General features: G+C 41.1%; 1 protein-coding gene across 1 annotated transcript in view; it reads left to right on the top strand.

Moving 5' to 3' along the window:
• The first annotated feature begins 10,115 nt into the window (after positions 1-10,115).
• Positions 10,116-27,252, top strand: part of fgf11b (fibroblast growth factor 11b) — a 60,257-nt gene continuing 43,120 nt past the window's right edge. Inside the window, exon 1 of the mRNA XM_061740034.1 lies at positions 10,116-11,175. Coding sequence (XP_061596018.1) covers positions 10,983-11,175 — 193 coding nt within the window. The 5' untranslated portion in view covers positions 10,116-10,982. The remainder of the gene's footprint in view (positions 11,176-27,252) is intronic.

Raw genomic sequence — 27,252 nt, 5'->3', positions numbered from 1 at the left:
CTGTCATCTGTAGACAGTGATGAGCTGAGAGGGGATTGAAGGAGAGAGAGTGATGAGGAGAGGAGGAAGAAAACGACAGAACTAGGCCAATTATTTTGATATGCTTAACTTTTTCTGGCTTTGTGCGCGCGCGCGCGTGCGTGTGCATCTGTTTATTTAAACATGTTGCAAGTCTTTGCCTCGGTATTGATATTGACGTTGTGTCACTGCACACCAACACACTTTGGCAGTGGTTACACAATCTGTAATGATGTCTAGAGTGAAATGGTGTTGAATGATGTGTAACAAAGGAGTAATTACAAACAACAGTTATAGCTCCTCAGGGTGATCATTTAGGGTTGTTTTGCAGTCACAGGTTAGTCAGATAATAAAGCTTTACATACTTTGAGGGGTTTTATTTGTTTTTATTTGGGGGGGGGGGTACTTTCTTGTCTTATTGATTGACAGTTCAGATACTTTTTATCTCAGTTATTTTTGTAAACAGATAAACTCTCATGAACACTGTCTAATAGTGGGTAACTTGGGATACACATAAAGATGGCAGCTCCTACTGCATTTAATCTTATTATTTGATTTTTCCATCCATTCATCCATCCATTTTCTATTCCTGTTTTCTCCTGGGGGGTCCGCTGGAGCCAATCCCAGCTCATTACAGGCGAGAGGCAGGTGTGCACCCTGGACTGGTCCATCGCTGGGCCACATGTAGAGACAGGTAATTATGCACGCTCACATTCACACCTACAGGCAATTTAAATTAATCAATTAGCCTCACAAACATGTTTTTGGACTAGGGGAGGAAGCTGGAGTAACCAGAGGGAACCCACGCAAACATGGGGAGAACATGCAAAAGACTCTCGAAAGACTCCCGCTGGGTACGGGAGTCAAACCAGGAACCTTCTTGCTGTGAGACAACAGTGCTAACCACCAAGCCACCATGCTGCCCTTATTTGAGTTTTTTTTTTTTTTTTATGTATTTTTTTTTTTCACCTTTAGCTTCAGAATCAAAAGTCAGAAACTTAGCATTCCTTGAAAACTTGTTTTTTTTTTTCTGATGATTATTTTATTAGATAGTACTGTGAATTTACATTTGTGAGCTCTGCAGCATTTGGGGAAGAAATTCCATCACAGCATCTGTTGTCCTGATAAGGCTGTTATCAAATTTACAGAATCAGTTCCATTACTTCTGTGCCACGGGCCAATACAATGGAGGCCAGCGACCCGAACCGCCCACACAAGCTGATTATCTTGTTCCAAGTGCTGCAGCATCACTGCATATGACACACCATATTGTTACCCTCAGTAAAAGAGATCAGTCAAGGAGAGGAGGCCGGATGCTTATAATAATATGATAATATCCAAAAAGTAGACTCTGTGAAAGCTCTGAAACTGTTTGACACATTTGCAAGAACTTCATAGAGCCAAGAAAATATGGAATAAATAAATTAAATAAACTGAAATTAACGCCACTTCATATTTATCATTAAAATCGGAGTATATGTGAAACTCCTGGTTTCATTACTGCGTGGTGGCCTCAACAGAACCTGCCTGTGGCTGTCCATCGCTGTGTTGAAACACTGTCATCTGACAATAGCACAGTTTGTATTTGTTCCGTTTTCCCTCCCCGTCGTTGTTAACTCTGGAGCTGCGTGATTCTGATCTGCAGCTTCGGGCCCCGCCAGCCTGCCCAGTGTCTGTTGTTGTCTCTGTCTTGTTCGCACTTTCTCTCTGGATCTCTCCTCTTCTCATCCCAGCGAGTCGCAGCAGTCTCTGTGCTACAGGTTTCTTCTCGACAAAATTTAGTTTTTTACTGCTGTTAGAGAGCACGGTTTCATGTGCATGACTTATAACATTCCTCTGGGAAAGCAGTTCCTGGGAGGATGCCCCTTCCCCCTGAGGTTTGCAAAACTGTATGTGAAAACCTTAAAAGTTATGAAACAATGTCCTATTGACAGATAAAACCAATGTGGAGTTCCAGCTCCATGATTGATAAAGTATTTCATGAGGGACAACTCATAAACACTGTCCAGCACGGCAGTGGAGGTGATGATTTCAAATCGCTTGCAGCCACAGGAACTCAGCACCGTGCAGTCATTTAGTCGACAATTAACTCAAATGTGAGGCCATCTGTCTGACAGCGAGATGTTGGTCGAAACGAGATCACGCAATAGGACAATGATCTAAACCAAACCAGCAACTCTCCTGGGGCACCAGTAAAGGAATCGAGGTTTTGGAATGGTGTAGTGTAGTCAGTCCAGACTCACAGCCTCAATGAACTGAAGCACAGTTGTTAAGAATAATGGACCAAAGTTGCTTCATAAAAATCTGAGACATCATGGTCATAAAGGGAACAAGGACTTTGAGTTATCTAGAATCTGTTGAATCATGCGGGTACTTAAGATTGCCCACATATGTTTTTCTTTTTGCTTTGATTTTTGGCAAATAAATAATAGCACAGAGAAACAAGTTATAAACCATTTTTCATCTGGGAATGCATTTGTCTAATAAAATCATAGCCCTACTACGATCAGATGAACAGATACGTCATTAATTTATTCATTTTTCATTCTTGTGTTAATTCCTTACAGGGTCACAAGGGTGCTGGATCCTATTCCAGCTGTCACCAGGTGAGACAGCTCACCTCACCACACATCTCACACTTGCTCCTACTGTCGCTTTAGCATAATCAATCAAAGTAAAATGCATGTTTTTAGACTTGGGAAGGATTACCTGTGAGAAAGCCGCCTGAGCAGAGGGAGAACATACAAACACAACCAGGAAAAGCACAACATGAACATAACTAAACCTTTAATTTTGTTAGCTATGTCAGTTCCAACCTTTGAGCTGGTTTCATCCACAGAAAAGTTGAAAAAAAAGGTGAAAAAAATCAATAATTACTGATATTTGAAATTGTAACATGCAGTATTTTAGGTAAGAATGTGTTTAACTGCACATATTCCAGTATCTGAAGTTATAAATACTCAAAAAGCCAAACTTTATAAAACCATGTTGTTGATGGAGTGACAGGTGTGACGTCACTCAGCCCTGGTTAATATAAAAATGGGTAAAAGGGTAAAAGAGCAAGCCTGGAAGCCGCCTGGAACACACCTCCGCTCAGCCGTCGGGGAGGGAAGATCTAGCTATGAGACCAGAAGTGTTTTGTAATTAGGGCCCGAGCACTTACAGTGCGAAGGCCCTATTGTATCTGTAGGATTTTTTCTCGTTATCCTCGTTTTTCTTCCGACGAAATGAGGGCCTTTTTGCCCCCCTAAACATGCCCCAAAAGTCACCAAATTGTGCACGCTAGCCAGGCCTGGCAAAAAATTTGATATTTAAACTTTTCCACCTTAATATCATATTTCCAGAGTCATTGTGATGGTACATGAACTTCCAACAGGTTTAATGACACCTCTGTCATGGTCTGGGGGGGTCTGTATCACCTTCACTGGCACTATGTAACTTTGAGGAGCATGGTAGGAACCCTGCCAAACTAAAAAACTACAAATTTTTACGGCTTTGACTGCTTTACGGCATATGTCACTTCCCCCTCCTTCCTGATTCGTAGTCGAGACGAAAATGGGTGGGGCGTGGAGCGCAGGGCTCAGCAGAAGCTGGTAACCCGTTGCTGCGTTGTGGCTGCAGCAGCTCCACACAACAGACGGAAAAGATCGCTAATGGTTTAACTTTTCACCGCTTTCCTGCTTGGAGGCAGAACCACTGAGGCCGGCCAAGTATCTGATAAAGTAAAAGAGTAAAAGAGTCGTCGGCTCGGTTGGATCGCGGCTGTAACGAGTCCGACCAAACATAACGTTCCTCAGTAAACAAACAAACACGCACACAGACGGGCGTCGGATCAAAACACGGGTTTATTAAACCACAAACAAACACTCACAGACCGGGGTCGGATCATTCAAACGGGTTTTATTCCCCACTACTCCAGCTAAACGCAGTTGCTGGCCAGCTCTCTGCGGTGCGATTAATTTTGTTGAGGAAAAAATATTAACTATTTGATTTGTAGCTGCAGAGGAAAAAAATAATCTCACGAGGGAAACAAAAATATTGCTCACGCCTCGGAGCCTCTTCAGCATAATATAGCAGTCAAAAAAAAGAAAAGAAAAGTAAGAGTAATACAAAACATGTACTGTATGTTGTACTATTATACTAATTTATTGAAACACATGGCGAGTCAAACATTTACCAAAGCAGCTGCCAAACACTCCTAAACAAGGTAGTAAGACGTGGGTTGTGCAGAACTGTGGCAGTAAATCCCTTATAAAGAGTGGCGCTCAGACGAGGAGCTCCATTCTTTAGTAGGGATTTCATATGGATCCAGACCGTTAATAATCATTATTTTCTCCATATACCGCTCACTGGCTTCCTTGTTTAAGGTATCCCGGTAAATTCTAGTTCCTTTCCAGCAGTTTAACATCTTTTTTTTTGCGTTCCGTCTGTTCACTTGGTGAAACAGAAAAGCATCCCGTCTTCTCTCAAAACAAATGCAGCGACGGGACAGGATCTTTCTGGCAGTACGCGCTGGTGCTCATGGGAAACGTAGTGTTCTTTCTGGTAAAGCACTACCGCTTTTGTCCAAAAGATGCCGCCAAACTCAGAAAAGCTGAAAGTTACGTTGTGCTGCTTTAATGGTTTGCATTAATGAGCGTGGCCTAATGGCTGAACAGCGCCCCCATAGAAAACTTTGTGCCTCAAGCCCCACAATACTGTTTGACGTACATGCACGACAATCGGTACACACCTGTATCATGTTGCAACTTAAAGAAAAGTCTCTTGGCGCCATGGTCGAAACTGAACAGGAAGTCGGCTATTTTGATTTAATTGTGTAATTTTGGCCAATTTATGCCATTCCTTCGGCCGCTTCTTCGCCCGAACCGTAACGTGCACCCTGGTGTGTTATACATCAAAATGTGCGTCTCAATCCTACGACGATGCGCATTACTTTTCTCAGTCAAAAGTGTTACCGCAGCGACGATATGTGGGTGGTGTCATCAGACTCAGTATTGAGTACTTGACCTTCTTTGGCCTGAATTAGCCCCGCCCCTTCTTCTGATTAGGGACTATCAAATATTGACCATTTTCTGCTATAACTTTTGACTGGTTTGACATAGAGAGTCGTGGGTGGTGTCATCTGACTCGGTTTTGACTCCTTCACCCTTAATTGGTGCAATTTAGCCCTGCCCCTTCATCTGATTGGTCAATATTTGATAGTTCCTACTTTCTGCCATAACTTTTGAATGGTTTCATATAGAGAGTCATGGTTGGTGTCATCTGCTAAATGTCCAGGCCTGAAGAATCTACATGCAAGTCATACAAGCACTTCCACTGCATCACGCCTGAACGTGCACAAGGGTGCGAGGGCCCGTTCATCGCTGCTTGCAGCTTTAATTACGTTTATTTCTGCTGTGAAGTTGGACATTTTAACATGGTGCTCAGTGAAGACTGACTCACTTTTTGGGGGCAGTCTAATGGTCATTGGATAAACTAGGATCTTTCTTATTTGCCCATTAGTGACAGCTCTGAAAACTGGAGTAACCATGATGTATTCAACCCTGATCTTCTGGGGCCTGGTGTTCTTCTTGTGATTGAAGTGTGTGATGCCATGTCAAGAGCTAAAGAGAAATCTAAGGCATTCAGAATGTAGCTCAGGCAACCCCCGGATTTTAGGGATTTGGAGGAGGCAGTTTGTGCTGGGAAACCCTCAAGTATCGTGCAAGTGAAGGAATTTTCAAACTAGATTGACCTGAAATTTCAGAGATGAAGCAAGGTACCAAAAATTAAATCGGTAAAGCTCAAGGTCGTACTCACCTCCTTCACAAACTATGAAGCTTTTGAACTATGAAGCTCACAAACAACACCTTTTGATCATGTTCAGGTATCACCTGAATCTGCTGACAGTGGTTCAGAAACAATAGTGTGTGATTGTTCAAATATATCAATGAGCAAACCAAGTTTCTGCAATCTTTGTTGCATTCAAGTTGCATTCAGCGCTAAAACAAATAGAGAAACATCACTCTTAATCTCTCTTTCATCTATTTACTTTCACCGAGTAAAGATAATAAAAGTTAACATGGAATGCACCAAACCCAATGAATCCTCATCCGGTTAAAAACATTTCATCATAAAGCCCCTTAAAAGAGGATATGCCGTTAATACCCTTGGCTTGTATGTAAATTGATATGCATGCAGGGATGGGGGAACGGGCCGTTTTTAGCAAAACATCTGCATTTAATCCCCTTCTTAGTATAATTCAAAAGATGGGAAGTCATTCATGGACTTATGACAGAAATTTCTATTTTTTTTCCCTCTTCTTATTCTTCCTTTTATTTCGAGTCGTGCTGCATTTTTCTTCCCCCACTGAGATAAAACGAGGCTTCAATAATGACACTGCTGTGCTGAGGGAGCTTCCGCGGTAAATCCCGGATGTGATCAGATGTGAGATTAAGAATCGTGTGGAAAAGTTATATTAGAGGAAATGAAATAAAAAAACACCAATCTGGTAAAAGATTGAACATAACTTATGTGGGTCAGCAAAAGTCCTGACATAATGGGCATTTAATTTTTTGTTGGGCTGTGTTGGTACAAGTGATTGACTTCCAGTAGAAATGAAAAATGATTTCAGTCCCAACGACTGAACTTGCTTTTTGGCATGAAATGTAATTATGATGATGGAAACATTTCTTAACCTTGAGACTGCCTCAGGAATCCCTACTTAGCTTTCTTTTGGTGTATCTTGTACTCGTGATTAGAAGAAGCAAAAAGGAAAACAACTTTTGGCAATGTGTGCACCGTGACATCCATTAGGAGATTGATTTTTTCACCCAAAGAAAGAAGACAAATGAAAGACCGAGAACAGTTGGCGAAAGGGAGAACGTCATTAGAAAGGGAGAAAAATGTCTTTCCTTTCTTTTTTTTCATCAATGCAAACTGCATTAACTCATCTGCGCCTCCCTCCCCTCTGCCCCCGCCGTGCCTGCGTCCCCCTGTTGAGACCAAACAACTGCTGTCACCTGTCAATCAAGTGCTGACAGGCGGCGACCTTGCCTGGCTTTGTTACAAACAATCACGATTGACCTTGCATTTTCAAGCTGTGGGGTTTCTATGCAATTGGCTTTTAAAAGGGAGTCCTGTGCCAAATAAACGTGGAACGTCTCGAGCGCAGATTTGATTTATAGCACCAGAGAAGCTTAAATACTGATATTCAGCTTTTTATCATTCAGAATTTCCTATTAAAACCTTTATTCATCAATGATTGACATCATTCAACAGGAAGTTTAATGTTTATTTCATTCACAGGAGGAAATGTTAATGATTTAAAACAGTGTTGTCCAGTGTCCTGATTTAAATGACACATTCAGTTGAAACAGGTGTGTAAGCAGAGATTCAACAGAGTCCCTTGAGAACCAGAATTGGGATGTTTTTTGTCTCCGAGGCTCCCTACAGTTCACATGGGGTCTAGCACTATCGTAAATACAAGCTAGAAATGATGCCCCAGGCCAGTGTTCCTCATATCCGGTCCTCGGGCCCCCTGTCCTGCATGTTTTAGATGCTACCCTGCTCCAGCACCGTGATACAAGTAGCTGTGTCATCAACAGCGTTGTTGCAGACCATAATGACAAGCTAATGAGGGCCGTTAATTACAATCAGCGGGTATGATGCAAGGCAACATCTAAAACAACAGGACAGGGGGCCCGAGAACCAGTCTAGGTATTCTTTTTCCACCTGCTACCTCTGAACTGGTCTACGTTGGTTTCTTCCGTGAGAGCGGTGAGCTGGTCAACTTGGAGCTAGCAAAGGTGTTGATGTTGGTGTGTGACATTTTGCCACAAGGCAAAACCTGTTCTCATGAGAGTGATCCAGGCTGGGCCACATGGCAAGTCCACCGCCCCTTAGCTCTGTTGCTAATTCGGAGAGGATGCCAGAGTTGTTTACAGCTTTAAAAGCTAAGTGACTCTGTGCGTTTACAGATCACAGTTCAAGCGAGGGGAAACCTGATCTTGCGGGTGTCATCGTTATAGATGTCATCTGGGATCAACGCTGCTCATGTATCACAAAGTAAGGTTAAATTAATTTACATGTAATTACTTTCATTTGAGTAGGCACATATTTGGATCCACTGCATTCCATAACTTCAGATTTACCATTAGCTCGCTAACATTAGATCTGAAGTTATGAAGATATGATACTGCTACCGAACATTAGATTTAAATGTATAACTTTGCATCTGGAACTCGATGGCTACATTATCTGAGGTAAACTCACAACCATAATGTATATTAACGTTAGCTTACAGTAGCACGAGCTAACCAACTAGTCCGAGGCAAAAGCTGCATTGCTACCAAGCGCCAACAATCTAACTTCTGGGTCGAGGCTCATGTGGAACTAAGATCCGTCGCAGTAACTCGACTGGCCACTAGAGGCTGACTGCAAAAGTGAGTCAATCCTCATGGTAAAATATCCAACTTTAGAGGAGAAATAAACATATAGTAATAAATGAATTATTAATATGATTAATTAACAGGCCAATCGCCACCCATTATAACTTCTGCAGCAGTTGTAGTCATGCTACCGAGCTCACCAAAGCTTTGATTTACCTTGGAACAAGTGTGGACATCCTTATTGATCTTTTGGAAGTCGGAAGCTTAATCCAAAGCAGACATTCAGCTTTAACTTGCAGGAGATGGGATCAAATGAACTCCACTGCCTATCCTCTCGGGATACCTGGAGTGAGTACTGTAGCCATGCAGGCACATCATTGTACTGCTTTTTGTTTGTTTGTTTGTTTGTTTTTTTTAGGGATAAACACCATAAAACAGGATCTTCTGATGTCTTTCTATGGAGCTGAATGCTACGGAGACCTGTTTCCAGTCCCCGTGCAACTGATACTCAACAGCCAATGGCTCATCTGCATTTGAGAGAGAGGTACAGTCTTGCGAGAGCTGATTCCAGCTGGGAACAATGAAATGAAAGAAAGGAAAATAAAACAAATTAAAGATTCTAAATCTTTAATTTTAATGTGAACATTTACGCAGCTGAGGAAGCTTTTGTGGCCTGATTTATTTTATATTCTTTCACACACTTAATTTCTCTTTTTATTATATTGTATTTGTTTGGCACATTGAAAGAAGGTTTTTCCTTCTTTTTTTTTGCCATCAATCAAAATGACAAATGTTTTACCAGCAGAACACTGTCTTTTACAAACATTTGCTAATTTGTGTAAAATGATTATTTGAATTTTTCACAACCATTTCTTTGTCCAAACCCAATGGGTTGAGTTTATATTTCAGCCCTTGAGTTTAAAAGAAGTGCATTACACAGTCCATATGATACAGCAGGATTATTAATTTTTGTGGAGGTATTTTGCTGGAAGAGAGGCCAGAAAATGTATAAGTTAGGTTCTAGGTGTAAGTCGGCCACATTAAACACTGAAAGTCTGTTTCGGGGTGCAAAGTCACGCTATTCAGTTAATTTAAAGCTCAAGAAAACAAATCCCAGAGAAGCAGTTGGAGCAGGTGTCAGAGAGATGGAGAGAAAATACTCAGTGAAAGAAAGAGTCAAGCGAGCAGGGAGGGAAATGCCACGCTTTGGCATGTGGACATTTGGTGCCTGCTGCAGGACGGTGGCACGTGGGGATGCTGTTCCTCTTCAGAAGGCAGAGAACTGTCACAATGTGTACTTTCAGTGTCCCCCCCACCACCACCACCACACGGCTGCTCCACTGTTTCAGTCTGGCAGTCAAAATGATGGAGCTTTTTTCTGAGGGGATGTTTCCATAAAACATCATAATTGCCCCCTCTGTGAAGTGACTGTTTCCCGTCTCTCTCCTACACTTTCTCTGCCACAATTTCCGTCCCTTTCCAAGCCAAGCTAATTCACACACATCACACCCCCCCCCAACCCCCCCAACCCCCACCCAGCACCCTTTTCTGTCTCTCTCACTCTCTTTCTCATGAATGTCACCTCTACTGATGGTAGCTGCTGGAATTCACACACACATACTCTCTCAAGCGCTCGCTGACTTTGGATGGGAGGTGGAGGAGGAAAAGGAGGGGGTAGAGGAGCAGGAGGAGGAGGAGGAGGAGGAGGAGGAGGAGGAGAAGGGAGGTGGGCTCGGTGAGGACTGTGGGAATAGGAGCGTGCCATCCCGAGGCAGAAGAGAAATTTCTGTCCGTCTGTGTCCATGTCTCCACTCTTCTCCCGGCTCTGCTCCGACAAAGACCATCAGTGTCCCGCCTGCTGTTCCGCCTCTGGATTTCAGTCAGCTGGATTACCACTCGGACTCCGCGCTCATTATTCCGCGCTGACACGTTTAAATGGGAGCCAAAGTTGGACCTCCTTGGACTGCACGGATGGTGACAAACAGTTTTCTGGTGCTTTTAAGATCTCCCTAGCATTCAAGATGATCTCACTTTTCTTGAGTAAAAGTGTTTTTATATGTACAATTATTTAAGCTTCTTCTGTCTTTTTTTTCCTTTCTTTTTTTAAATGTAAAATAAGTTAGCGAAATAATATTTTGAACTTGGCTGGTGAGGCAGATTTTGATGAGAAATATGAGTGGAGACGAGGGTTAGAGATCGGTCTCCATGTTCACCCTGTCAGAAGTCAACTGTTCTCACCTTGGTTTTTAGTTTACTACTGAAAATGTGACTGTAGGATGGTTTTCTGTACTCTGTTATGGACAGATTTTTATTTTTGGCCCCAGCGGAGTCTTGACAGTGGACTACATGTGAACTTGCGTCTCTCCTAGATCTATCCTCTCAAAAGGGAACCATCAAGCTAAACTCTTCTCTGTTAACCCACTTAGTAGCCTGATCTCCCCTCTGGGGGCTCCTTTCAAACATCTGTCCTACTCTAGTTATTCTTTTATATATATATATTATTTTTATTATTTTGAGCAAGGCAAAAGTCAAACCAGCAAAAGGGGGTAAAGGGAAGGAAGACACCCCCCTCCCAAAGGTGAGAGGGGGGGGAAGATGGCAGCTCTCGCCAGCTCTCTCATCAGACAGAAACGGGCGGTCAAGGACGACCAAAGCAACCGACCGGTAGCCAACAAAAGAAAGCCCTGTCCGAAGAGCAACAAGTCCCTGTGCCAGAAGCAGATCCTGGTCTTGATCTCGAAAGTGCGGCTATGTGGGGGTCGAAAAGGTCGAATCGAGAAAAGACCAGGTGAGTCACTGCCGCTGTTTTCATCCTTGCTGCTTGCATTTATTTTTCCTCGCTCATGTAAGATATGAAACCATGGCTTTTGGTTTCGATGGAGGACAAAACTGATTGGTTTAATATCAAATTTTGTAGTTAAATATCTCGGAAAATGTATCTCATGTTACATTTTCATGCAGTGTGGAGTTAATTTCTTTCTTTTTAAAAGGGTCTGAGATCAAAAAGCTGCCAGAGTGATGCAAACTGTTGTATTAATCTCCTTCACAGTGGGACAATAGAAGCTGCAGATTAACATCGTCCACTAGAGACGAGACATTATCAGACACAACACCTTTTTTATTTTTTGTGCATTTTTCACCATTCACAGTTAAATATTGCCAACTTCTCTTAAAAGCCCCCAGAATCTAGTGAAATGGCAGCAGTTGTTTTCATCGCAGCCGTCCTGCTGCAGCCTCACCTGTCTGACACTGTGACCGAAGGAGAACCCTGATCATTACAGAGCAAATCAAGCCAGGAGGACTTCATTCTAGATACACATATTGGAGCTTTTGCAGCGCTAAACATATGATTATGCAGCTCTGCATGGACAATGAAGTGTGAAATTAGCTGAAAGCCATCTTTGCAGTTTCCTGTGCTGACTTATCTCCGTCTGATTCTCTTTGGAAGAGGAAGCTTGACTCTGAAGTTCAGAATGTCTCCTACTACTTTATTAATGAAACAGAAAAGCATGGCAAGATAGAAATGAGTGTATTTAAACCAATATTTATTTTTATTATTATTAGTATTATCATTTAATGGAAAATAAGCTTCTTTATTAATCTTTTAATAAAAACCAGCCTTTAAAAAAAAAAAAAAAAATACGTGACTATGCTAATTAAGCACAACAGTAATGCAGTTCCATCATCTGTAGAAGTTGACGTGCCTCCTTGGGTGTGACTGGAAGAGTGTTTAATTATATTATTCATGACTGAATTAATGTTCGGCTTTGTTCATGCACAATTAGTGAGAGTAGTATGCTTAATGTAAATTGTGCATATTCCAGAAATGTTGCTGACCAAACACACTTCCCAGAGAGGCCAGGAGATATGATGCAGCCCCATTTACTGAATCTGCTCTGTGGGTTTAAATCTCAGGGCTTCTTTATCAGCGATGTTTGAAAATAACAATTATCTCCAGTGTCTCAGAGCATAATGATGAAGCAGCTCTCTGCCAGCCACATCTCATTTGTCCATTTAGAAATAAGATAAAAAATAAAAAGATAAGGTGTAGTCTGTAGCGGTTTTTTTTTTTTTTTTTTTTTTTTTTTTAGAAAAAGCATATTAGGAAAAGGTTGTAGCATCTCCTCTGGCCTAGCCCCGTCAATCCTGGTTTTTACGAGACTGACTGTAAGTTGTTTACATAATGATACCAGATGTTCGGCTGACTTTGTGATGCCAATGGGGACTGGGGGTGGGGGTGGGGGGGCTTTGGATATGTGGATATGAATCGAATGGCTCTAAGCCCACAAACAGTTACCCTATTATCATTAAGGTTTTATGAAAATGTCAACATTGTCCTGGGATGTCCCACTTGCTGTCTGGGCTATATGGTCTGTGCTTCCTGCTTTGGCTCTTGGGTTTTAGAGAGATACTGAGACATCAGGCCGTATTTAGATTTGTAAATGTTAATGTGTTGAAAGGAAAAAAGAGGCTTTATGCAGCATATTGTTGCTGCAGCTTACAGTATGTGCAAAATAAAAATGTATTATTTATTTTTCCATCTCAAGTTAAAAAGAAAAAGATTAGCTTTGAACCATGTTGTTTATTGTGTTTGACATGTAAATTCTGCCTCAATATGCATAAAATAATGAGGTTAACGTCCCATTTTTGCTCTGGTACAGTTTCAGTCAAGTGTGAGTGAAAACTTGCAAGATTCCTTTAAAATAATGCAGGGTGTCAACTAATACGACATTTCCATGGTGTAAGTTCATTCTATCGATGCTGTCTGTGTGGAGTTAAATGTTCCTGTAATGCTCAGTTGTGGTCCTAGAGGGCCGCTGCTCCAAATGTTCAACACACCTGGGACACCAGCAGCTCAATGGAGAGTGCATGCTAACTTCTACTCATCTTCAGCTTGTCATCAAAAAAGATGAACAGGATTTCAGCCTTGCCTGCATGTATTAAAGGATATATGCAGGATTTAGATCTATATTCCTTGAAAATTCAAGGAATACATTAAGATTCAACTGTTGTTGAATCTGATCAACACTATTCACAGTACATGACATTATTTAATATGAAACAGTAAATACTGCCCACAATGCATTTCTTCAACGACCCATTCCTGCATTTTTCCTTTCATTGTTACTTTTTTGAGTCTCTTATTTAGAGTTGTTACGATTAGTCAACATAGTTTGTTGTTGACGTAATTGATGATGAAAATGATTTTTTTTTTGTCGATGCATCGACCGCCTTTAATTTATTTTCCAGTTTCAAATGTATTTTCCGGTCTCAAACGGCTCATCAGCGTTCAGGTAATTCCGCTCCCCACCACTAGTTTTGCTGTTGGCACCCTGCTGGTTAAATTGGCTCCCATCTCTCATCCCTCCACTGTATTGAGGTTCTTCTACCGTCGGTTCTTAGCATCCTCCTGTTTTAATACAAAATTTGGAAGCGGACGGTGAGTCTGAATCGAGTATGGCGACTTCTAGAAAAATAACGAAAGTTTGAGAATACTTTAGGGTAGCAGGTGATAGAGAGGGGTGTGTACACTTTGTAAGACTTTGTTGGCTTATCACGGGAGCACAACCGCGATGCATGAGCACATGTTGAAGAGGCTACCGAACGATAAATGACAACATGAGTATGATTATTATCTAAACGTCACACCAGCGTGTGATTTTGTTTTTAAATTAAATCTATTGAAGTACGATGCCCGTCCTTGGATGTTAAGCAGGTTACCTCTACGAAATATTTTAGGAAATGACGTTGGACAACGCGATGCACAAATTCTAAAATAACAATTCTTGAGTTGTGTTCAAAATAAAATCAACACATTAAATGGCAATCGTTTGATTTTTTTTTTCTTTTTTGATTAGTCGACTAATCAAAAAATTTGTCTAAATATTAGACGTTAGAAAATCAGTCGTTAATGGCAGCACAGCTGTTATTTGTTTCTATCATGATTCCAAAGTCAGTCGATGATTTTTATGAAATCAACATGATATTAGACCATAGATCTATGAGCTAGCTTCCTCTTACAGCCAAGGTTGATCATTGTTGTTGATGTTTGAGATAGTGCTGGATGGACGTTTTGCTGACAGGAGGGATGGGAAACCATGGGAGATAGATGATGCTTCCTAAAACAATCAAATATTCCTTCAAATAAAATCATAACTGATATTTATTTTTAAACATTTTTTTTTTAATATGAAGTTTTAACTTGTGCATGCAGAAACAAATCGTGTTCACTGATCATGGTTTTCAGAGTTCTTGGGTATGTGCAGCGACTACTGATTGCTAAATTATGGCTTGAAGATCAGCACCATTAAAAATGGCCACGCCCACACCACGAACAACAACTGTTGAAAGTATTGCTCCAATTATCAGGTACACCCGGTACACTTAAGGAAGTGGTGAGTGTATGTAAAAGTGCACTATGAGGTATACCAGGTGTGGAAAGTAGGTGGCCGGTGTGCGTAAATACCAAATCATTATTATATTAGAACAATTGATGCCGGTGGACCTCTAAAGTCCTTCACCTCTGTAACAGTTGCCAGGATATCGTCTAACTGATGTTAAGTCTGATACACAGTGAGCAGACTCTGCTGTTAAAACTAATGATGTCGTTGCCGCTCCTTTAAGAGATTCAAGTTCTTTCTGATCGGTCACCACTCAAACTCTGATCCAACGAGTTTGGATCCCTAGACTCCATCCATCCTCTGTAGTCAGGGACACGGGAGTCTGCTGGAACCTATCCCGGCTGTCTGGGAGCAGAAGGGAGGGGTACACCTGCTCAATCACAGGAGCACATAGCCGAACAGGCGAGCTCACTCTCTTGCTGACCATCATTCACTTGAAGTCATTGTCTTTCGTTTAAAAATATGTATTTGAAGGTAGCCAACAACGCTAAAGGTCAGCAATGCCTCAAATGACTTGCTTTATTGCTTTACTTTAAAACAATGGCTAATAAATAGCAAAAAATAAAATGTTTGAAGTTTTGTCAGGCTACTTTGAGTAGCATCAAAAGGGTTTTGTATAAAACTCCTTCATTCCTAAATCATATTGTAACCAATGCGTCTAGCCAGGTACGTACACGTGTAGGACTGTTTCACAATAGACTAAAATGTGCCTCGTAGTTTCAAGTTTACAGGAAAGAGGGGGAAAAAATGACTACAACATTTCAAACAAAAAAGTATTGAGAGGATATAAGATGTGCATAAACTTTTAGAAAGTAAAGGGTTTTAAAAAGGCTTAGTGAATACAGATTACGTTTTTACGTTATGCAACACAAGCACATGTCCTCTGTGACATGTATAGTAGTCTGTCATCTGCTAAGTAACTATCACGCAAGGAAATGCTTGTAGTTTTAGATAACGCCAAACATTCATGCACTTTCTAAGTTGTATTTGCTACTCTTTTCACAGGAGAGCTTCAACTGTCATATTAGGATCAAATATATATATATATATATATATATATATATATATATATATATATATATATATATATATATATATATATATATATATATATATATATATATAAACTGCTATAGAACCACAGACTTCTACAATGCCAGGGGCAAACTTAAACTCAATTGATGTACATGCTCCTGGCACAAGACTCACATGGGATCCATGGCAGAGCAGCATCTACCTAATTTTATTCATTTCTGTCCTCATCACCCTCCTTTATAATAGTCCTAATTCCTTTATTATGAGAGACCCTTTGAAGCAGTGACACTTTCCCTGTCAGTGATCTGCTTTGCTGCCCTCTTTTCAGATCAATTCAGCTCATTAATGTATAGCAATAAATCAATAATCCACCTCTTAGTTTGTTCAAGGTGGAATCTGACTTGAAAAAGGAGGGATGTTAAGCTGCCTGCCCCTGTGTATCACCTTCAGCACCTTTCTCTTAGTTAGATCATGAAAGCATTGTCTAATCAAGCATAGATCTCCACATTAAGGTGAAAAAAATGAAAGAAGACTCAGAGAAATTGACATAAATTAGATTCATGTAGACGGTTGGTGGATGGACTCTTGTCAGTACATTTTATGAGCAGATTACCACGAAAAGATGCACTTGTTTGTTGAGTCACAGAAAGTGATGCATGCAAATATTGTGCAAACCTAGACATCGTTTGGCATGTAGGCACAGTAGTATGTTGTAGGAGTAAGCACCCACGGAGCTGGTCGACAGTTGGAGCACAAATGAATACCCCGGCTGGCGGGGAGCAGACCAGGTTACAAGGAGAGATCCAGCGAGGATAGCATTAAGCTGACCCCAAGAGAGCAGGGCGGCAAACTTGCTTACTCAACAACACCTGATCAGACAATGCAGTGTTATGTAGCTTCCCATCAGAACTTTACTGACTGTGACAGGGGTCAGAGGGAGAGAGACAGAGAGAGAGGGAGACAGCGAGAAAGAGACAGAGGCAGTTAGCTGCAAAGGTAAATACAAGCTGAAAAATATAAGTAAAGACATTATTGATGTCAGAGGCAACTGTATAAAAAGGTCGGGTGGCTTTCAAGGATGGAGTGGAAACAGACAAAGAGGTAATCAAACATATAGGAGTATAAGTAGGAAGAAAACCAGTGGAGATTAAACTAGAGGTGGGTGGGACTGTAAAGAGATATATAACATCCTTTTTTTACACTAAAATTAAAGAGGAAATATGATGAAAAAGTTGCATTTTTTTATGCTTGAAAGCATTTATTTGGGTGTTTGAAGTGACTACTGACTCAAAAGCACCAACATAACACTACCTTGATGTTTTGCTTGTGGTTATCTCAGTTAAAAAAATCTGTCATTCATCATGCTGCATGTGGGGCACCTTAGAAGTGGCTAGCACAAAGCTTTAACACCAGTTTTCAACAAGGATTGCTCCACGGAAGAGGGAGTGGAGGGGCTCGCTGCGCCCCTAAAACAAGCTACTGTGTACAGAGCTGTGAAAATAGAGTTTTAAAGCTTTTGAACTGGGTCTCATGTGGCATTTTTCCAAAAGAATGTCACAGATATTTTATTAGTTTGCCTGGAAATCTTGTCAACTTTTGAAAAAAAAATGGCATAATAAGTTTCCTTATGTGAGAAAAGAGCACAGCGCTACACCGTTGAGTGATCTGACTGATAATATGGGCCCACCATCCCACACATACATATATACAGTATACACATACACACATACAGTATATACATTTGTTTAGAGTTATATCTGCCTCGGATGGATGGATGGAGATTTAGTCCAGGTGTGTGATTGTCTAACACAGGGATCAGCAACCGTGGCTCCAGAGCCGCATGCGGCTCTTTAGCGCCGCCCTAGTGGCTCCTGGAGCTTTTTCAAAAGTGTTTGACCTTTTTTTTCCTTTTTTTCTTCTTTTGTTTCTGTTTTTTTTCCTCTTTTTCTTTTTTCTTCTTTTTTTGCTTTTTTTCTTCTTTTTTCTTTTTTCCTTTTTTTCTCTTTTTTTCTTCCTTTTTCCTTTCCTTTTTAATCTCGACATTTTGACTTTTTTCTCGACATTGCAACTTTTTTCTTGAAATTGTACTTCAACATTAATCTCGACATTTCGACTTTTTTCTCGACATTTCGACTTTTTTCTCGACATTTCAACTTTTTTCTCAACATTTCGACTTTTTTCTCGACATTTCGACTTTTTTCTAGAAATTGTACTTCAACATTAATCTCGACATTTCCACTTTTTTCTCGAAATTTTGACTTTTTTCTCGACATTTTGGCTTTTTTCTAGAAATTGTACTTCAACATTAATCTCGACATTTCCACTTTTTTCTCAACATTTTGACTTTTTTCTCGACATTTTGCCGTTTTTCTTGACATTGCAACTTTTTTCCTCGAAATTTTGACTTTTTTCTCGACATTTCGCCTTCCGCCATTTGCCTTCATTCTAAGGCTTGTACAAGACTTTTCATTTTTTGCGGCTCCAGACATATTTGTTTCTTGTGTTTTTGGTCCAATATGGCTCTTTCAAGATTTTGGGTTGCCGACCCCTGGTCTAACAGTAAGAAGCTCATAAATCTTACAGTTCCTGAAATGACCACTAGGGGCCAGCTCCAGAGGGCTAGCGAGTCCAATGACTGGATGGGGAGTATTTTTTTTTCTTTTTTATGTACCTCATTAGGTGAAACTAAATATACAGGCACAAATTTATGTATAATTCAGAGCAAATTTTATGAGGTTATGATGTCTTCACTTCAGCTTCTTAGCCCCTGGTATTTTTGGATGAATTTGAGGTTAAGCCCTGAATTGACAGGGAAGAAAGAATAATCTTTTTTTCTTTTTAAGGCCACCGAACAAAAAAGAGCTGGGGTGCATGCAGACAAATGGACTTTTTGTTGGGCAGTGAATACTGATGGACAACTGGTCCCAGCAGAGCTGGTGACTGCTTCAGCTGTCAGCTCTGGGTGAGCCATCTTCACCCCCATGCCATTTAAAACCCACCTAGAGCGGTCTGGGCGGTTGTTGCAGTCCAGCCATTGTTGATGTCAACTTTATTTCCTGAGCCATCAAGTATGGCCAGGGCCAGGCTAGAAAAGGATGACTTTGGTAGCCCTGGCCAGCATTTCTGAGGGCCGATCCCATCAGAATGAATCTAAAGTAACATTAGTTTGTATCATAGGTTAACATTAGCCAAGCTAAAAGAGCGTACCGGTAGCTTGTAATAGTTGGGCTTGTTCCATCTGACCCCCAGACTTACCCGGTCTGTCCATTTGCCTGTTATTGGGTTATTATGCCTAACGCTTCTCCATCAATGTAACGCAAAGGGAACACTGCTGCTTCACTGCTGTCGTTTACTTTGAAAAGTTCAGGGGGGGAGGTCTCTTCCTCATTCAGTGAGGTGAAGAAATTCACTCCCAAAACACTCGAGGGTGTTGAGTTTCTAAAGGATGTTTTGTGAACTCATATGAAACTTGTTGGTTGAGCGTTTACCTTCCGGTCTTGTTTTTTAATGTTGTTGGAGTAACTGATTATGGAGGACCAAAACTGACAGAATTTTAAATAAAAGCAGAAATACATGCTCCTTGAACGAGTCTAGTAGAGCGGACGAATCAGAAAAGCATTGGAAATTATGGGGTACAATGGCTCAGTCACAGCCTTTGCAATTTGCATCGCATAGATCAATGTCTCCCAACCTGGGGTCTGGGCCCCCCTGGGGGGGCGCCTGAGATCTCTGGGGGGGGCCCGAAACTTTGTCTGCTTTGAGGATATGCAGTTGTAAAAATTATATTTGTGCATGTTAAAGGAGCATGAGGCTCCTTTTAAGAAATGAGACTCTAGCGCCACCTTCGCCACGACGGCCGCCGGGGGTACTGCAGCCAACAGTGAAGCCGGCACGGGAGAACGGGGAGAACGTGCATGCAGCGTCATGTGACGTCACATCCGCAGGACAGCGCGGGAAATTCGGGACCGAATTGAAGCACATTTTGCAGCACACAGCCTGTTCAAGGCAAAGGAGAGATACGCTAGAGGGCTCATTCTTTTGGGTTTGGAACGCTTCATCTGACATTATTACTAGAAAACGTAAAACGTATACAAATTTTTTTGATAAAGGAACGCTTCATCTGACATTATTACTAGAAAACTTAAAACGTATACAAATTTTTTTGATAAATCGTGCCTCCATCCAGCCTCATGCTCCTTTAAATAAATAAAAAATAATAACACACCTAATGGAATACTGTAATCCAAGTCTGTATTAACCCACGTAGTATTTTAAAATGATTTTAAAAAGTTATTTAGCAGGATAAAAACTTAATAACTTACTATTATATCATTATTCAACATTTAATCATACTACTACTCCGACAGGCTGTTAAAGGAAAAATGTTAAAAATGTTTGCGCTCATATTAAAAGAGACATTTTTCAGAAATTATTTTATGTCCTTGCAATTATTTTCTGTGCATATTTTATACATTGGTGACACAAAATGAAGGTGAGAAAGACAAAGTCATATGTATACAGGGTAAACCAAAGAGAAATGTATCACAAAAACATAATTAATGTTCATTTTTTCAATTAAAGACTTGTAACGAATCACTTTACTCTTTTGGTGCCAGTACGTACGGGTCGGGGGACCTGGCTGGTCTTAGACACAAGTAAGGGGTCGGTAAATGGTCATAGATGGTCGGTCGGAACATTTTGGAGATGCATGTTGGGCCATGCAGAGGCTCTTCAGATGGGGGTTCATGGCTTTGCTTTGACGGGAAACATAAATCAGACTTTACCCGGGTGGAGTCGGTTCCTGCCAACATGGCATCAGCCATAGGTTTAAAGACACTGCTCTCCAGAAGCCGATGGGTGTCACACAGGATTTGTTTTATGCAGTTTTTGGTTTCACTTAACTTGTTTCTTTCTTTTAAGGTTACAGTCACTCTTGCGGTCACAGCTGCAGCAGACAGTGGAAGCTGGAGCCAATATACTGCATAGCTATAACCGGTTCAGGGTCAAACCTTTGTGGTAGCAGCAAGTTAATGTCGGCCTCCATCCTTTCACTTTATACAAAGTGAAAGATTATAGGTATTAAGCCATAGATGGGTCTGAGTGCAGTCCTCCCCAAACAAACAGCAGATGATACAATGTGTTATTCAACGTCACCCTAAAAGACTGCTTTTTTCCCCACTGTAGCATCTGTCTTTTTAATGGTGGGATAAAGCTGAAGGACCAATAACAGCGACAACACAACAAGCTAACTAGTTTTTCCAGGGACCTTTTAGACTGCCACTAAGCAGTAAAAAAAACAACTTAATTCCACACACGTTTGCAAAGGTGTGTTTAGCACCAACCCAGATGTGATAAAAAAACTGTGCCAGGACTGTCATTTTACATTTGACTTGACATTATTTTGTTCATTTGCAATGTAAACATACATGTACAGTAGACCAGGCTGTGGCAGGTTTGCGTTTATTTTATTTGGATTTATTTGAATCCGGTGTCTTTTCACTTGTTTTTGTTGATAACAGATGTAGAGCAACCAGCACCATCATCTGGTATGGAAGTGTGTTTCCCAGTGTAACATTCATGTACATTGGATAGGGAAATGATGCACGAGACAACGGAGGACTGAGACTTGGTTTCCCATAGTGGCTTTCACGCGGGGTGAGAATGGATGTCGTGAAAATACATATTTCTAATAATCCTCCATTTGAGAGTGAAGGAGTCTCTGACGGTCACACAGCTCTAGGTGTCACCTCTGGGTCCCACCGGGCGCAGATGTGTTGCGGAGCGGCTGCACCACACCAGCTGCTGTAAATCACGGCCGGTCTGTGCCACGAGACCGGTCCCACCTGAAGTGCCACGGTGACGTTTGGAGGCATCCCAGAAGTGACCGTCCATTCTGCTCCACTAAATACACTACGTGTTGGCGCACCACAATAGCAAATCTGCAACACACAGCAGGCCGAGCTGGCTAGAAGTCAGACGCAAGAATGGCATCGGAAATCTGGTGGATTTGCAAAATGAAACACCAGGAGCGGGCTTCGACTCGTACATTGGAATTAAATTAAACTTTGGCACCATAGAAGAGATTTTAACCACATGAGAAGTTCATTTTAGAATTTGGAAAGCTCATTTTATTTTAACAACGCTCATCATCATGTGCATAAATAAAAAAGGACAAACATGGTGACAGATTACGCCGTAATTGTCACGTGGTCTGGAATCTCATAAATCCAGCCCAGCAAGCGTGAGGTGGAACCGCTCCGGTGGGACCGGGGGTCACGCCAAGGATGGAGTGAAGCCACAGCAAAGCCGCTCCGCAGCGTTTCCGCTAGTCAGGCATCAGAATGGCTTGTCCAAAAAAAAGAGGAAAATTCTCGACGTGGACGCAACGCGCCCAAACCCTCTAAGGGGGTCCGGGGGCATGCCCCCCCGAAAATTTTTAAAAATAGACTCAAAATGGTGCATTCTGGTGGTCTCAAAGCTCCATAATCACATCTTTTATCAATGCAAGAATACACACAAAAAAATCTGAATTTTTGCATAGAATGATGCATTTTGATAACATAATAACACGCATTCATCATCATGGGTAATTCTTCATGCATGAATAAATCTTGAAATGAAGACAATTATATCTTAAACTTCTACAATGGCCAGAATCCCCCTTTCCCACCGAAAAAACTAGGGATGCACCGAAATGAAAATCGAGGCCGAACCTGAAGCCGAATAAAATTTAAAGACTTGGCTGAATACTGAGTACCGAATAGCCTACGGAATGCGGTTGTTCACAGTTTTTCATTTATTTTGCCATTTTTTTCACAATTGCATAGATAATAACAACAAAAACAGTAAACTAATGAGTTAACTAATGAGTACTGTCAAGCAGCTGGCGATGCGGTTGCTTAAATTGACCAAAAGGTGGCTCTCTAACATCACAGTTTGTTTACTGTGCGTGACTCTGACGCTGGTTAGTAATTAAGGAGTTAAAACTCACTCGCCACTCACTTCCACTTACGGGACTCAGTAGCCAGCAGAAACGGCAGTAGGAGCATTTATTACATTTATTAACTGTAGTACCGCTATTATGAGAGGTTATTTCTCACAGTATTAGCCTAAAAAGGGACTTAAGTCTGATCTATGGTCCCGCGTTACACCAACGCAGAACCTACGGCGTAGGGTACGCGGCCGTACGCACCGTACGGCGCGCGTCGCCGCGTACCCTACGCCGTAGGCTCTGCGTCGATTTTTTTTTTTTTTTTTTTAAAGATTTTTTTGGGCTCTAGTGGCCCTTTATTGAGATGCAGACTGGAAAGGGGTAGAGAGAGAGAATGGGGAAGACACGCAGCAAAGGTGCGCGGGCTGGATTCGAACCCGCGACCGCTGCAGGAGGAGGACTGTAGCCTCAGTATATGAGCCGCCGCTTAACCCACTGCGCCACCGAGCGGCCCAGGCTCTGCGTCGATTTAACGCAGAACCATAATTCAGGCTTCACTCACTGCCGCAACCTGTTGTCTCCAGTCATTTCAATGAGAATCACACCGCAAAACACTGCATTGCATATTCAGCGCCGCACAGAGGCTCCCAAATGGAAATGATTTTTGATTTCTGAATGAATGGATAGATACGTGGCTTTTTTTTGCATATTATTTTTTTCTTTTCTGGCCTGGCGCATCGCGTTTTCGAGTCCGTTGTTTGGGGATTTTTTATTTTTTTTCCCCCCCCCGTTCCCTGGAAATTTTTTGCTGAGACCAAAATCCGCGGAATTCCGCGGATCCGCGGAAGATTCTGATGCCTGGCTAGTAGCATCCAGCAATTAGCTCCCATTCAGACCTCGTGTTAAAACCAAGTCTGATCACAAGTAGCTATTCATCGTTCATTCACACCTGGCATAAAATATGTTCTCAAATGCTTATTTAGTGACTGGATCTGACCTTCCTTCCTGCTTTATATTCAGATAAACACCCAGGTCACTCTTGCATGTAAAGACCCAAAGTGCTGGAAATGTTTAATTAATGTTTAATTAAGCAGCTGGAAATACCTAACCGTAACCTTCCAGGAAGAAAAACACCCTGGAAATAATAAGAAGAAGAACATCCGCCATAAACTGGAAGAACTAATGAAAATGACAAAGCTTTATTGCGGTCATTCACACATAAAATAAAGTGACCACCTAAGCCGCTGTTGTTAGTCTATTTAGCAGGCCCTCAGTCTGTCCCAGAAAGCTTTCAATTCAATTTAATTCAAATTCAAAAATACTTTATTAATCCCCGAAGGGAAATTAAATAAACTGGAGGGAATTTAATTAAATGAAGTTTATTCCAAGATCCGTGCGGTATCAAAGTCTTTGAAGCATCTGCAGCAACATGACGCAAAAAAGACGAACCGTCTCCCAGACTTTTACAGAATGTAAAAACATCTGCATTCAGGTAGCAAACATACACAGGAAGAGGTCTTTTAACATCATGCTTTAATCTGTTTTGTTTTTAGCCAGAAATATACTGATTTAAGTCGGGGATGTTATCGGGCTTCTATGAGCACTATGTGTCCATCTAAGTAAGAAATGCTTCTTTTTTGTTTGCATTTATTGCTGAATTGTCCATTACATAACTAGTTTTCATCTAATGTCAAGAAGTTTCCAAACAACAGTATCTAAACCAGACAAACAAAAGCTTAGTGGTTGATTGCTGTTGAACTCATCCCACTGAGGTCTTCGGATTTTCAGCTTTGAACAACCCTCATTGAACTAAAATATCTGGAACCAAATGCTGTTGATGACGATGTAGCTGTTTGTGTGTGGAAGTGGATCATCCAGTTCATCACTGACGTTTTATCTGCGATGTACACATCAGATTAAAACCACAATGAAACCCCAAGTGTATTTAATCTTCTTGAGTTTCTTATGTAAAGGAGAAGCTGCCAGAGATGAAGAGATTTCATTCATGCATTTGCCTCATTTTTGAAGGTTTATGTAACTTTACATTTATGGGGCTGAAGGCAGACAGTAAATAAAGCCAGTGGACAGGAGGGGATCAGGGAAGTGGAGTTACAGATTAGCAGTTGTCTTGTGAAAACATATTCAGCCGTACAAAGCCTGTTGACAAAAGACGTAAGTCTGTTTCAAAGTGAGACGAGCGGCGCGGCGAGTGCACAAAGAACACCCTTTTGTTTCCTGTCCTCCCAAAGATCCCACCTAAACCTCCCACGCACGTCTGCTACATGGAATCTGGTGCTGCTTGATTAGAGCTGACAAAAGTAGATTACATTTTACCTTAACAAGAGAGCGACAGCGTGGGATGGAGACCCCTATAGAAGTAACGATGGGGGGATGAGAAGAGGGAAATGTAAAGGGCCCCAAGAAATCACCCAAGAGTGGAGAGGACGTTAAACAAGATATTCGCATGTACATTAAGAATTTGCAAATATAATCATATGAATACATTTTACTAATTAAAGGCTCACACAGCTGTTATTAAACTGGTAGAATCCACTTTAAATGTGTTACTAAAAACTACACGCTTCTCCAGAGGAATCTAACCGAGAGCTTCTGTAAAGAGGACCAACCTGCAAAGTCTCTGCACTGGCAGCTAGATAGAAAAGCAGTGAGATGTATCAGAAGGATAGGTTTTCTTTTACAGTTCTGTGTGATAATATTTAAATTAATAAAAGAAAAACCCACGCTGAGAGGTCAACGAGCTTTGACTGGACCGGAGTCTGCACAGGCTGCTGATGGTCCCACAATCTGTTCTTGCACGGCCAACAGCATATCCAGCTGCTCGGATTTATCCTGGATGAGAAGCTGGGTGGGGGGGGCATGCCTAATCAGGCAGAGACACTATTGCTGGATGCAATGCAATCACTTTTGATTGCAAGTTTACATATGTTTCAGAGCAGCTAAAGAGAAACGTTCACTTCTATCAGAGCCAACTGATTATTTTGACCTTATGTGTACTGCTAACTTCTGCATTTGGCTATTTGGTAGTCAAAGTGACACGCTTGAAGATTTTACATATGCAATACAGTATAATATAATATCAAATACAGTATATTAATGAATATAAAATAAATAAAAAAGTAGATTTGGTTGTGCATTCTGTTTAGAAATTTGTCAACAATTTCTCGGTCCCTGATCGGCTGATTCTGGCCAGCAGGCGATCAGTCGGTACATCCCGAGTTTATTGTGAGGTATGAAATCTGGCTCACAATTATACCCGATTAAATTTCATACGGTTTCGTGTGTCTTTTCAGTGCTGGCTTGGTACGACAATGAATGGATTACCACATGCTAGAGTTAGAGAAAACACGAAGCCCAAATGAAACAAAATTATATATGGAGTCGCTCTTCTGCCAAGCTGAAACAAAAACGTCTGTACTTGAGTATGGCTTTGACGGCATGCACATGCACGCTGAAAAAAAACAGACCCCGCTAGAAATAAGCATAATATTCCATACAACTTGTCAAAATTGTCTTCTTTTAAGAAAAAATAACTTTCCCAATGATGTTAGAAAAATCTTCTTGCCTATTATTCTTAAAACCAGTAAAATAGTCTATTTTTTTACTTTCTTAGAAATGAGTTTTTGCAGTGTATAATCTCTGACACAAGATGACGGTGCATTAATGTGACAACGCATGGGATTGCCATTGAATGAAGGGCTTTAAATTATAGAGTTAACTGGATTTTATGCTTATTCTGCATTCGTCTTGCTGTTAAGCAGCGCTGGAGCGTTTTTCTTACACATATCATCTGCTAGTAAATGATGTTCAAACACAGAGGGAGCAGCCTCAGACCTCAGAAAGCTTGTTGGCCCTGTGAGTTTGCCTGATTCAAATACCCTAAATGTACAGTACATACACCAAAGTGCTCACGGACCCTGACATCCACAAAACTGGACAATTCTCCGAAGCTACATGCTGCTTTAGAGTCAATACAATTAAGTGGTATTATTAGTGGTGATATTCATGTTGTTTTCAATGTCTTTTTGGACATTTTAAAATTCAGTGTTCCATCTTTTCAGGGTTCTGTTCAGATAGGTGTTTTCATGTGTCCAAACTTAATTTCAAGGAAAGGCAAGTTTATTTATATAGCACAATTCAACACAAGGTGATTCAAGGTGCTTTACATCGACATTAAAAGCAGCAAGACATAATTGTACAGTAAATCAAATTATGAGAAAAGGAGGTAAAATAATAAATAAAATGATAAGAAAAGAAGTAAAATAATAAAAAGCACAATTTCAGATAATATTTGGCTAAATATCAACAATGAACTTCCTCCTTCACTGAGAAGCTGCCACAAAACATGTTGCATGAGAAAAGCATGTGTTAATAGGATATCAAAGTGGTCTTGCATGTAAATAAATGTAAATTCAGAGGCCTTAGCTACTTGTCACTGTGCCAAATTTGCTGACAAGATCATCACTTTCTGACAGAGGTC

Source organism: Cololabis saira, chromosome 14, assembly GCF_033807715.1.
Source record: "Cololabis saira isolate AMF1-May2022 chromosome 14, fColSai1.1, whole genome shotgun sequence".
NCBI classification, from domain to species: Eukaryota; Metazoa; Chordata; class Actinopteri; order Beloniformes; family Belonidae; genus Cololabis; species Cololabis saira.
Note: the sequence above shows the minus strand (reverse complement) of the source record. Positions and strands in the feature narration are given on the sequence as shown.